The sequence below is a fragment of the Phytophthora infestans genome, genomic scaffold (assembly GCF_000142945.1).
Source record: "Phytophthora infestans T30-4 supercont1.26 genomic scaffold, whole genome shotgun sequence".
Lineage (NCBI taxonomy): Eukaryota > Oomycota > Peronosporomycetes > Peronosporales > Peronosporaceae > Phytophthora > Phytophthora infestans.
In genome coordinates this window covers 1,507,067-1,520,215 of record NW_003303733.1, presented here as the reverse complement: position 1 = coordinate 1,520,215, position 13,149 = coordinate 1,507,067, and the positions used below count along the sequence as shown (strand labels likewise).

Genomic DNA, 13,149 nt, shown 5'->3' with positions numbered 1-13,149 from the left:
ACCCGCAGATGCAGGCTGGCGACCTCACGCTACAGCAGGTCCAGGCGCCCCGCAAGACGAGCGAGCTCGCCCTGATTACCGGCCTGAGCGGCAGCATCCCCGCCAGTCCCGAGGCCAAGTACAATCTCAAGCACGAGGACACGTTGACGGAGGCGGGGTCCTCTGTCGGACCCGCAGGAGCAGCACTTGGACGAGAGTGGCGTTCGGGGGACGCCGAGTACTCGTACTCGTACGTGGGCACCTCCGCCTCTGCTTGACCGGAATGGGGAGGTCCACTACCACATGGAGCGGATTCTTCAGGAGCAACGGCGTCCCGGTAAGCGACAGTCCCTCGTGAATGGGAGGGGTTATGTCCACTCCGAGAACTCGTGGGGGGGCTATTAAACGGCTCCTGATTGACTGCTCGAAGCTGTCGCAATCTGGGAACAGAAGCGGCGGCAGCTTCATAAGTAGTCCGGGGCTTCTTGTCCGAACGGGGTACGGACGTTGACGACACTCCGTATCCGCGCTCATCGCGAGCGCTAGAAGCCGCACGCTTCAGAATGTCCCTTGGTAGCATGCACTTGCTGACCATGTGGGCAAACCGAGCACAAAGATCACGCTGGTCCAGGATGCGGGACAGCAGCTGATCTTCATGGAGTTCCCGTAACTCCGAGGGTGAGTACTTGGGAGACTCCACCCAAGCCCAGAACATGTCCTCACAAGAACACCAGGTGGGACAGATCTCGGGCAGAACCCAGGGAGAGCCCTAAAGAGGATAGAGACCACTCCGGTTCTCGGGCTTCTTGCGACAAGTCGTAAAGTCCTTAAAAGGGACACGGTGTGACGCGAGAAGCCCACATCCAAGTTGTCGACAAACAGCTGCTCCTTCTGAACAAGAGGCGTTCGTAAATGCCCCTAGATGTGTGGCCACCCACAAGGCCACGAGGAGCGACGAGAAGCTCCAGGAAGAGGTTAGCCCCAGAGCTCTCCTCAGGAGGCCAATACCCTCTTGAGTTGATGGCAGCTCCCTAGCTGACGGGTGTCACCACCGAACCCCCACGTGCACGCTGGGCAGCTTGGAAGTCCTCCTGCTGCTGGTCGGGGTCATTAGTGATCTCCCGGGTCTCAGGGATAGCCTCTTCCCCCTCCTCCTTCTCGTCCTCTTCATCCGAGAAATCGAAGAGGTCCCGATGGGAGTACCCAGTCTCCTTCTCCTCGCGGAGTGGAGACTTCGAAGCAGTACGTTTCTTAGAAGGCTTGGCGCCTTCGGCTTTAGCGGTCTTGACACGCGCAAGACCCTCGGCAAGCGAGAGACGTTTGCGAGGTTTCTCCTCCTCATCGTTGCCAGCTTTGGGAGTGCTCTTAGCCTTAGCGACAGGACTCTCAGAGTGCACAGACGTTCGAGGCCTGTGACCACCGTGATCACTAGCGAGCGACTGCACGCTGTCGTCTTTGTTCTCGCTGGGCACTGGACTGTGCCCTCCCGCAGAGCTCACAGAAGCATCGTGAGTGCTCCCGGACTCGGCCTCGTCATCACTGCCCGAGTCGATCTTATGCTCAGCGAACCGAGGGCTCGGACGGCTGTCTGGGGAGACCGAGGGCGATGGACTGCGGCGCTTGCTCGCACGCTTGCCCACAGCCGCTTCACCAGCTGAGCCGATCGCATCGGAGGCCACCTTGCTAGCCTCCTGAAGTGCCGAGCCTTTGCCGCGAGGCTTAGTGCTCTTGGCTTGCGCCTTTCCGACAGCAGCCTTGGAGCGTGTCTTCGTACCGCTCTTCGCAGTGCCACGCGGCATGACAACGGTGGATGTGGAGACCAAGAAGACGAGCACACAGACTGCTTCTCGAGGCTCTAACTGTGAAGGGAGCCTCCGCCGCGCTCGCGCCACTTCCCGAGAAGCTGTCGCTTACCGGGACTCCGTTGCTCCCGAAGAATCCGCTCCATGTGGTAGTGGACCTCCCCATTCCGGTCAAGCAGAGGCGGAGGTGCCCACATACGAGTACGAGTACTCGGCGTCCCCCGAACGCCACTCTCGTCCAAGTGCTGCTCCTGCGGGTCCGACAGAGGACCCCGCCTCCGTCAACGTGTCCTCGTGCTTGAGATTGTACTTGGCCTCGGGACTGGCGGGGATGATGCCGCTCAGGCCGGGAATCAGGGCGAGCTCGCTCGTCTTGCGGGGCGCCTGGACCTGCTGTAGCGTGAGGTCGCCAGCCTGCATCTGCGGGCGGACCGGCGTGCCTCTTCATCCGATCTAGACGAGGCCTTCCGCATGATCCGACGGATCGAGGCTCTGCTGCCACGTCCGGAGCCGCATTCGGCGCACTCCCAGCCGTACGCGTATGGTGCGTACCCGGCGTACTCGACGTACTCGGCGTATGGCTCCGGGGTCCGTTCGTACGGGGCCCCTGCTGCGTACGGCCTTGACCGCAGCCTTGCTGTTCAGACCGAGGCTTGGGTGCCTGCTCCGACGCTCTCGTCGACGTCTGTGGCCGGCCCTCGCTGCGAGGAGCTGGGCCAAGGTGGGTCTGCGAGTCAGCAACCCCCTGCGGATCAAAGTACCGCTTAAGACGTCCAACATAGAGCGTCGGGTGCGTCGTCATTGACTTAGGCAGATCGGTGGTGTAGGACGCACCATGTATGGCCAGGACCGCAAATGGTCCGATGAAGCGGTGCTTCAGCTTGTCGCTGCCGACAGCGCTGACAGTGTCAAGCGGTAGGCTCCTCGTATCTAATAGCACTAAATCACCCATTTTAAATACACTTAAGTTTTCGCTTCCATGTTTGTCTGAGTACTCATTTTGTCTATCCTGGGTCGCTGTCATGGCATCGCGGACCCTGCTGACAACGCTCAGCTTGGTATCCCCAAACGATTTCACTTGTTTCCGCAGCGAAACTGATCTCTCCTCCGAGACCTGGGAGAAAAGAACTTTCCGAGCCTCTCCCCCACTTAGACTAGAGGCGTCAGTGTCTCTTCGAAGAGTGAGAGACACTCTGGGGTGCCGAAATCCGTTAAAGTAGAACGGCGTGAACCCCGTGGACGCGTGCACCGCGTTGCTGAGCGTAAACGCAGCACCTGGAAGCTGCGTCGACCACGTACGTGGTGCTTCCGCACACACACTACGCAGAGTGTCCATGAGCATATCGATTGACGCGCTCTGTCTGGCCGTCTGTCTGTGGATGGTCCACAGTGGACATCTGCAGACGAGTTCCCAGTAAAGGAAACAGCGTTTAATAAAACGCAGCCGTGAACCGCGGGTCTCGGTCCGAGACAATCGTCTCCGGGAGATTGTGGTAGCGGAGCACGCCATCGACGAGCAACCTCGCGGTTTGTTCGCCTGTGACGGTAACGGGAACTGAAGCGAGATGTATTATCTTGCTCAGCCGACACACGGACACCAAAATTCCGGTGTTGCCGTGTCCATCGGCGGGAAGCCCAAAGATGAAGTCAAGACTCATCGACTTCCAACTGTCAGCTGGAACGGGCAGGCTCTGTAGTGGAGCCGAAGAGTGCCCTGCGGGTTTGACCCGCTGACATGTTTCACATGTCTTCACGTATTGGGCGACCCATGGGTCCACCAGAAGGCCTGAGAGACCGACAGGAAGGTCTTCTCGCGGCCCAAGTGGCTGTTGGAGGGCGCGTCGTGCGCCTCTGCGAGAATGTCGAGCTTCCGATTCTCGTCGTTGGGTACGACCATCCGTGGAGGCTCATTGGGCTCCACCCGGTAGTAGAGGAGTCCAATCCATGTCAAGAACAGTTAGCTATTCTGGGCTGTAAAGGTCTTTAAACTTCACGGCCAGATCCACTTGGACATTGGGGACAGTAACGATCTTCCCGTCGGCCAGTCGCACTGACACCGTCCCGGTGACCTAGCTTTCTCCTAAAGCATCGGACAACTTGTTGCTATTACGAGCAGCCGTCTGGCGGCGTGCGAAATGCTTCGCCGCCCCCGAATCGATCAAGCTTCTAAAGGTGTGATCGTATCCCCGTACACCTCCGTGTACTATGAGCAACCCGCCGCGGCTCTTCGCCGATTCGAGAGTGCGAAGACTCTCAGAAGCTAAGTCTTCGTGGTACGCGCCACCCGCGCACCTTCACGAAGACTTAGTTCCTCCCCAATAGGGCGCCCCACCCCTACTGGTTTCCCGCGTTCCCCTGTCCTCGGGATCATGGCTTCTGCCAGCGACCCTTGAGAACGGGCTTGGGGAAAGTCCATTCTGCGGAGTCTCTCCGCGAGGCAGTCGCGCTTGAAGTAGCTCAGCTTCCCGCAGCCGAAGCAGCGGATGTCGCGCAGCTCGGCGGACCCGCGCTCCATGGGAACTGGTCCGTTAGGGTTTGCTCGACCGGGATTCGACAAAGAATTCCCAGGCCATGCTGATGCCGGCGTACGCGCCTGGTGGTGGCTGTATTCTTCCTGAAGGGCCACTTGAATCGCCTCTGCAAGGGAGCTTGCCTGCACCCGGAATAGCTGAGTGCTCGCTGGGCCCACTCGAAGGCCGTCCATGAACACAGTCATCTTGATGTGGGTTTCCCACTAGAAACGCCGTGATCTCCCGTATCTCCTGGACGTACTCGTGCAGCTCACGCCTCCATTATTTGCACGAGAGGAAGCGCGAGCGCTGGCGGTACTCGTAGTCCGCCGGGAGGAACGCGACTCGGAGCTGTTTGCACAGCTAAGCCCAAGATGTGAAACATCCAGGGGAAGTTACCTCTGTACACCCAACCCTCAGCACGACCGCTAAGGTTGGAGAGTGCAAAAGCAACACGAAGCTACTCGGTCGAGATCAGAGTTGCGTCCATCGCGAGCTCTACCTCTCGGACCCAGAAGTGAAGGTTTTCACCTTCCTTCCCTTCGTACGGCTTAACCTTCAGCCGTATTGGCTTCGACTGTTCACAAGGGACTGAGCTGTCGCACGCGGGAAGCCGTTGCGACGGGCTACAGCACGCCAATCATGTGCGATGAGCCCCTGCTCGTGGGCGTCAAACGCACTGACGCGCTCGAGCTGCTCGGCCGGTGTTGACACCACCAGGCTATGCAGGGCCTCCATCCCGAAGATGCATGCCATCTTCCGAACCGACTCGAACTGTGAGTCGTTCATATAAGAGAAGTCGTTCCTATCTATGGCAACGAACTTCGGAGAGGTTTAATGTAGTCTACCCGCGGTGGCGTGGGCTGACTACAAGTGCTACCAGGTGTGACGGGGTCACACAGCACCTTGCGCTAGAGGAAGGTGGCCTTCGAGAGTATACAAACTCTCAGTGAACGGCAGCTCACAGGTCCCCTTTTTACCGAAAGGGAGCGAAGTGACTAATTTAAGGTAGATTGTAAACTGAATATATTTAAAGCTCGAGTTAAATACAAACTATAAGTCACCTATAGAAAAACAATGTCATCAGCCAATGGCTGGCTTTGGACGACCTTGGTACCTGGTACCAAATATCCCGAGGTATGACGTGTCATACTTCTGAAATGTGACGTGTCACACTTCATGTAAATAGGGGTACACGTAGGGCTACGTACCTCGTTACATTTGTAACTGAGGTACTGTAGTTTGTAAATATAGCGCAAGCGTAGCCTTTACTTAGTTTACAACCTACCTTATATGGTCACTTCGGCAAAGGGGACCTGTGAACTGCCGTTCACTTAGAGTTTGTAAACTCTCGGAAGCCAATGTGTGACCCCGTCACAGCAATCATTTCGAGCGCAAGCGCGAAGTCATTTCCAACGATGCATGTGCATGCACCATGTTAAACGTGTGGAATCCTTGTACACGCAAGCAATGAGTTCTTTTGTTCTTGAAGTTACATTACCAAAAGTTGGAGGCAAAAGCGCAGGTACAAGTAATACTTGTAAAATACCTGCGCTTTGCACAGAATCGGCTCCAGCTATGATTATATTCCAATTTTGATGCGAACGCGGGGCTGTATTTGCAGTTGGATCTCTCGAAATGACCTTCAATCAAAATTAAACAAGTAGATCTTTGCGCTTCACAAGTTGTGCCAAAATGTGGCATTTTTCGCCAACTTCAACACTGCCACTATAGAGCTCCCTCATTCTCAGTTCCATCGGCTGGAGTTCAGCTCCCCCTTGCTGGCGAGTGAAAATGCTGGCAAAGCGTGTGTTGCGTCTGGCCGCGGAGCGTCCACTCACGCTTCGGTCGCAGCGGATTGCGCCCTTTATCGGTCGCGCTATTGGCGAGGCCTTGGCTCAGCATGTGTCCGCACGGGGCATCACGACCCCCAGTCTACCCAATTTCTCGTCCTCGGCAGTCGCTGAACACGTCGCGAACTTACCAGACCCGACCGAGGCCTTTGACTCGATCGTGCACAAGTCTCCGCACGAGGACATCGAGATCCCGGATCACACCATCTGGGAGGTGGCAGCACGTCAAGCTCGCGTCAACGGGGACAAACCCGCCTTCGTATGTGGACTTACCCATAAAGCAGTGACGTACCGAGAGCTTTTTACGGGAGCTCGTCGTCTCGCCGCGTCATTCGCACAGGAAGGAATCCGTAAGGGAGACGTCGTGGTGCTGCACTCGTTCAACTGCATCGAGTACCCCATGGTCGTGCTCGGTGAGCAACCGAAACCTGAAAATTTCTGGAGTATTCGAGTAGACTTTGCTTAACTATTGAAACTCTTGTTGTACAGCTCTGACGGGGATGGGAGCGGTATGCTCACCGGCATCGCCCTTGTTCGTGCCTAATGAACTGGCGTATCAACTTACGCAGTCCAAGGCGAGCTACCTGGTTACACACAAGCAACTGAAGAACGTGGCAGTGGAAGGTGCATCCATGGCAGGATTGACGAATACAGTCACGTTTACGATGGGGACAACGGAGGAAACGGAGACGCACGACCTCAAGAGCGTCAAGTATGGACTGATAGCTTTGTCTGGGGTCTGTCGAGTCCATTTCTTACCACTAGATTGTTCTTCTGTAGTGACATGGCAGCTCAGACTGAGCACGATTTCTTTTACGAGCGCATCGACCCAAACTTAAAGCTCATGTTGCCCTTCTCGAGTGGGACAACTGGCAACCCGAAGGGAGTGGGGCTTAGTGCCAAGAACTTGCTGGCAAATGCGCTGCAAGTCAGTCACGTGGAGCCCCACGGAGAGAACTTTCTGGGTCTCGTGCCGTTCTTCCACATTTATGGCATGATGTTGGTCCATCTCAGTATCCTGCAAAGCAAGAGCATCGTCATCTTGCCGCGTTTCATGCCGGACACGTTCCTCGCCGCATTGGCCACGTACAAGGTGAGCTCTAACCCCAACATTATTCTGCATGATTTAGCCTTGACCACTAATTTCTTTTTTGTGTGTTGTACAGATCCGCACAGCTCACATCGCTCCACCTGCAGTGTTGTTTCTAGCGCACCATCCATTAGTGGAGGAATTTGACCTCTCGTCGACAGAGTTCGTCGTTTCCGGTGGTGCGCCGATCGGCAAGCAAGTTGAGAGTCTGGTACACAAGCGTCTGGAACTCAATGTCAAGCAACTCTACGGCATGACAGAGCTATCTCCTGCTGTCAATTACGGCGAGGACCACACGCGTAAGCCGGTACGAGGCACCAAACGTTTATGGCTATGCAGGAATCAACTATGGAGCTAACTCGTCGATCTGGTTGTGGCTAGCAGGGGAGTGCCGGTCGACTGGTGCCGAATACCGAGCTCCGTGTCCGCTGTATGAACACAGATCGAGACTTGCCACCGAATCGAGAGGGAGAATTAATGTACCGCGGACCACAGGTCATGCTGGGATACGAGAACAACCACGAGGCCAATAAGAATATCTTCACTGAGGACGGATTTCTTCGAACAGGAGACATTGGCTACATCGATAACGATGGCTTCGTGTTTGTCATCGACCGCGCCAAAGAGCTTATCAAGTACAAGGGCCACCAAGTGGCTCCTGGTGAGTTGGAGGACGTGCTGAACCATCATCCGGCCATTGCGGACTGTTGCTGTGTGCGCGGACAGAATGCACAGGGCGAGGAGATCCCCAAGGCCTTCGTGGTGCTGCAAAACCCGGACAGCCCGAGCCGTCCGACGCCGCAAGATATCATGGACTACGTGGCTGAGCACGTGGCTCCCTTCAAAAAGGTGCGTGAGGTGCAGTTCATCGACGTGATCCCGAAGAATGCGTCGGGCAAGATGCTGCGTCGTCAGCTCCAAGAGCGCGAGAACCGTCTCCATAACGCCTAGCTGTTGCAAAAAGGAGGCGTTGCCAAGCTCTCAGAAGCCCCGCGTACTCCATATTGTGTCGATGTAAATGCAAATAAAGCCTATGAACTGCAAGAAGAAGAAAAAACGTTCTCTTCGAACCAATGATGGATGATTATCGGTACAAGTTCGTATGGTACAGGTAGTCGCTTGCCAAGTCTCGTGAATGGAAGTCCAGTCCTTTATCAAAATTTCCGCTTGCTTGGCCCTACAGCAATGTTGTTGTCGTTGCGACATCGTTGCGCACGTCCGGCTGTTTGTTCTTGGTTTTCCTGTGTCTAGCGTCACGTGTCACTTAATAGCGACCGTGGTGACGCGGAGGACCTTTCTGGACGACGACGGGCTGCACGTAGACGACGCGCTGGGGCGGTGGTGGCTGGCGGCGGTAGTCGTCGCGACGGTCGTTGCCGCCTCCACAACAGCAGCACGCAGTGAGCGAGCCGCATAGGCAGCAACACATATCGTCACCGTCGCACGGACAGCAAATGGGGATGCACATGGCAAGTTCGTGTGGATGAAAGTTTTTGGAGTTGTTGCTATTTGGTGGCAAACTGAGGAATGATGAGCTCTGGCGGCGGCGACTTTCGGAGCCGCTACAGCTGTTCACAGGTGTGTGGATACTTGCCGCCGATGTCCAACGCTTGATGAATCTGCGAAGCGCGCACACTTGATTTTAGTAAGAAATATCGAGTGTTTCTTGCCCACGATGAGCAAAGAGTAGACAATTCCACATGTGTTATCGTAAGTGCACCACACAAAGCTGCAGCCAACCAGGCTGTGTTGAAGTGCTTGTTTCCCTTAAGATGTCTTTTTACTCAAATTTGCGCCCAACCCGGTAACATGATGCACCCGCAAGTATTGCCAGTATACGAACTCTGAGTGGAGAGCTCTTAAGACCATGCAAACTGCCATCTTGCCAAACCTTTCCTTTCCTTATTAGGAAGTGGCAAACTGGCGGCAAACAGCTACATAGAGCAGCGCGAGGCATTTGCCTTCCTCGTGCCAAAGGCAATGATCAAGCGACGACGCAAGTGGCGGCAGCAGGAGCGCGACAAGGCCATGAAGAATGTCTTCGAGGCGCAGATGCACATGAGAATGCGACGGCAAAGTCTGAAGCAGGCGGAGATCAGGGAAACACAAGAGGTGGAGGTGGACTGCGTGACGCTGGACCTGGGCAGCGCCAGATCCAGAGATAGTTGCCCAGTTCACGACCAGCAAGCGGTGTGTAAAGCAAACGATGTGAGGCAGGCGCAGTGGGTGCCGCATTCAATCGAGGAAGAGCTGTCGAGTCCGTCATCTTCACAAGAGAGTAGAAAGGTTGCTCCGCCTGCAGGGATGGATAGCGCTAGGCCGGACGACGATCTGGTGCTGAAAGTTCGGCAACCGCTGACCCAAGACGCCAGCTTCCGGTTGGAAAAACTCGGAGGATTGAATATGGCTCTGGCAGTCCCGGTGTTCGTCTATCGCGTCTTTCTAGCTGACCGACAGCAGTACAGTGGAGACGCAACAGAAGGAAGTGCAGGTGTTTATCGAGTTCCGAGACTGCTGCACAATTCAAGAATGAAGCTCCCGTCCCGACCAGCGCACTGCTACGTATAGGCTACGCATTGAGTAAAGATTCTGTCGGATTAGGTCTATTAGAGCACACAAATAACCTGTGAGCTCAGCGATATTCAGCATCAAACGGGGTCCTTTGTGCTCCTTCTATGGCTTGTGTGTTTTTGCGCTTAGTAGTAGCCGCGGTGGGGTGGCGGCCCTCCCTGCACAATGACTGGTTCCACGTACACAACGCGCTCGGGCGGAGGGGGAGGAGGGTTCCGATCGCGACCACCTCCGCCACAGCAGCAGCAGGCCGCCAGGGCTCCACAAAGACAGCAGTCCAAATCTCCACAGCAGTCACAGCCGGGGCCACCACAATCGCAGCACGGACCACAGCAAAAGCATCCGTCGTCGGGTCCATCTTCGCAACAGCAGGGGATGCACATCGTACTTCGGTTTGTTTAGCGCTTCGAGCTCAGATTGGGGAATGAAAGACCCAGCAGATCAGGTCGTACAGTTGGGCGGGAGACGTGGGTACAGACGGCGTATGGATTTTCAGTTTAAGACTCCAATCACAACCATCTGTGACGTGTGCCACTGCCAGTTGAAGGTGAGCCGGGAACCCGCTCAGGTTTTTGTTGGAAATTGCTGGCCCCGGTGTTCATTGCATGCAACGGCGATACTGTAGAGGTTAATTGTCCGGGTGGGGTTCATTTCAACACGTACCACGGCTGAAAGACGAGTTCTTGTGGGGCACAGTAGTGAGCAAGCAAAATTGCACAACAATGGCCGCCATATCCAAAAATCAAGGCTTTGATGTCTATAAACTGGTACTGCTGCACAGACGTTCGTGTTCTAGGCTTGTGATATTATTTTACAACGCTGGCGGAGCTCGTTTCACGGGCCGTGAATCACGGCTATTCCCGGGTCTCCCATTGCTCGAACGCCGCTCTAGTCACACTCGGTCGTAGTAGCCGCCGTGATGGGGAGGGTGGCCGTGGTGCGGGGGGCCGTGCTGGACTACAACGGGATTTACGTAGACGACGCGGTCGGGCGGAGGAGCGTGACGGAGGTGGTCATTTCGGCGGCGATCGTCCCCTCCACAGCAGCAGCAGATCGCGGTGAGCGAGCCGCAGAGGCAACAGGCGAAGTCGTCGTCGCAGGGGATACAGATGGGGATGCACATACTGTGGCTTGGTCGGTCTTAGCTTCGCTTCGAACCTACAGGAATGGCGCGGTCTGAACTTCTGGCTCGAAGTCTTTAAGGGAACCATTTGTAACGGGTAAACAAAAATATCGACTGGATAATTTTAATCAAAACCTGTATAATGAAATTGTACATACAAAGCGATCGTATCGAATTTGCAAAAATCGAAATGATGACGGAATAACCTTTGATGCTCATGCGACATGTCTGATTTATTCAGATTTGTGAAATACATAATCGATGAAATGCTGGCACCGCGTTGTTTTTTTGACAGCAAACTGTTCGCTAGGGCAGAAAGCAATGCTTAAGCTTAAAGTAAAGTGTACGAAATTACCAAGTATGGCTTTACTAAAGTTTACGCCGAACTGGCGTCGCTTACGTAGCTCTTCGTAGAAGGGCCGACTTCTCCTATTTGAGGAAGTAGCACTTGAAATCCCCGTTCCTATACCGTCAGCTGAAGCTCGGCGGCGAGAGCGCGACTTGGACCACTTTTATCTTTGCAATCGTGGAGCCGTCCCGGCACAACACTCCGAGCACCCACCGACGCAGCTGGAGCATTCACAGTCTCTGCAGTCGCAGCCACGACAGTTGTGGTTGCTCACACATTATATTGTCCGGGTGCTGCACAAATGGAAACTGGTCGTCGCTGACCCCGCCTGCTTCCCAACGATGGCGTTCATTAAAAACGATCCACGGCTCGCGTTCGAGCCACCACAGGACGGGACGGCTCAACGGTCCGCTTTCCTGTCCCTGATCAGGGACGCTTGTCCATGCTCGAGTATATTCAACGAGCACGCCACCTCGTGTCGTGCATCACAACTTACCCCGTTGACATGGCGACTCGGGTCCACATCTTCGGCTCCGGGATGAACGCTGGATACCAGCGTTTCTACTTGAGGAGGAAGACCCCGAGTACTCTCGGAGAAGCCTTCGCGATTGCTTTACGCAAATACTACAGCGTCACGGCCTCGCAAGCATTCGACGTCTCCAGGCCTCTAGTATCTGAGCCTGGATCAGAATTGATGGAAGTGGACGCGATCCAGTACTATCGCGACCGTCCTGCTCCGGTGTCGTCGACTCCACCTCAACCTTCTGCACGCACACCGCGTCCGTTGCGTTGCTTCCGCTGCAAGAAGCCTGGACATCGTGCGGTAGTGTGCCGCGCGCTGGCGCCGGTTGTGGCGAACGTCACCTCTCAGGACGACGTCGCTGTTGCTTCTGCGAAAAACGGCGACGACCAGTACGTGCGGGGCGCCCTACTGGATCTGGAAGGGGGGATTGTTCTCTGGTGGCGGAACCTCCTCCTGGCCCTCCTGTGCTCCGTGCACATCTATCGGCCACCACCTCCGGCAGTGACCTGCGACTGATCGTGGTCGGTCTTCACGTTGAGGGAGCCCAGCGTCCCAATAGTGCTCTGCTGGATTCAGGCGCGACGAACAACTTTGTTCGCGCCGAGTGTTTGTCAGCATATTTTGGATAGATAGGAACTTGGTATGTGAGTCGAACCCGGAGAAATGAGAAGTGAGTAGAATTGAGAGGTACGCAAAAGCTGTTGAGCGGCCGCTTCCTGTGTGCAGCCCTCGAGCTTCCTGTCCAATGTCTGACCTCCATGAAGCTGAACTACGCGTTGCACTAGACTGATGACGCAGATACCGTAGTACGTCAAGATGACGCGTATCCAGTTGCACTGCATGTGCCGCACTGTGCCTACAGAGTAGCACGCCCCAACACTCCCACTCGGCTCATGGCAAGCCGCGTGATGAACGTGCTGAACTTGGCTTGAGCCAGGGGCTTTGTAAACAAGTCTGCCATCATGTCCTCCGTTGCACAATAGCGTATCTGAATGATCCCGCGCTGTACTTGCTCACGCACCCAGTGGTAGCGCAGATCAATGTGACGCGAGCGCTGCGAGACACCTTTTCCTTCTGCAACATGTCGAGCCATTGATTGTCCTCGTGGACAATTATCGTGACAACATCGAACCCTAGCTCGAGCAGCAACTGTATGAGCCCAATACACTCCTTGATATCGTACGCCAGAGCCATGTACGCGGATTGAGTAGTCGACAGAGTGACCATTGGCTGTTTCTTTGATCCCCACGCAATGCAGCACCCATTCAAAAACACACCGAAGCCAGAGGACGATTTCCGTTCCTTCTCGCATGCGAAGGCAGCATCGCAGTACACTTCGCGCTGCAGCC

At 55.3% G+C, this 13,149-nt stretch overlaps 4 protein-coding genes across 4 annotated transcripts; 2 read left to right on the top strand and 2 right to left on the bottom strand.

Annotated features, from left to right (window-relative positions):
• Positions 1–6,046: 6,046 nt before the first annotated feature.
• Positions 6,047–8,185, top strand: PITG_12534 (4-coumarate-CoA ligase, putative; the record flags this gene model as incomplete). Its single annotated transcript, XM_002900368.1, has 5 exons — positions 6,047–6,557; positions 6,634–6,856; positions 6,925–7,237; positions 7,311–7,541; positions 7,616–8,185. The coding sequence occupies 5 exons, from the start codon at positions 6,086–6,088 to the stop codon at positions 8,183–8,185; spliced, it is 1,809 nt and encodes a 602-aa protein (XP_002900414.1).
• A 313-nt stretch (positions 8,186–8,498) lies between these two features.
• Positions 8,499–8,702, bottom strand: PITG_12533 (uncharacterized protein; the record flags this gene model as incomplete). The annotated part of the gene is made up of 1 exon (XM_002900367.1): positions 8,499–8,702. One exon carries the CDS (start codon positions 8,700–8,702, stop codon positions 8,499–8,501), a length of 204 nt encoding a protein of 67 aa, XP_002900413.1.
• A 512-nt stretch (positions 8,703–9,214) lies between these two features.
• Positions 9,215–9,802, top strand: PITG_12532 (uncharacterized protein; the record flags this gene model as incomplete). The annotated part of the gene is made up of 3 exons (XM_002900366.1): positions 9,215–9,398; positions 9,448–9,460; positions 9,553–9,802. The coding sequence occupies 3 exons, from the start codon at positions 9,215–9,217 to the stop codon at positions 9,800–9,802; spliced, it is 447 nt and encodes a 148-aa protein (XP_002900412.1).
• An 895-nt stretch (positions 9,803–10,697) lies between these two features.
• PITG_12531 (uncharacterized protein) lies at positions 10,698–10,928 on the bottom strand (the record flags this gene model as incomplete). Its single annotated transcript, XM_002900365.1, has 1 exon — positions 10,698–10,928. One exon carries the CDS (start codon positions 10,926–10,928, stop codon positions 10,698–10,700), a length of 231 nt encoding a protein of 76 aa, XP_002900411.1.
• Positions 10,929–13,149: the final 2,221 nt, after the last annotated feature.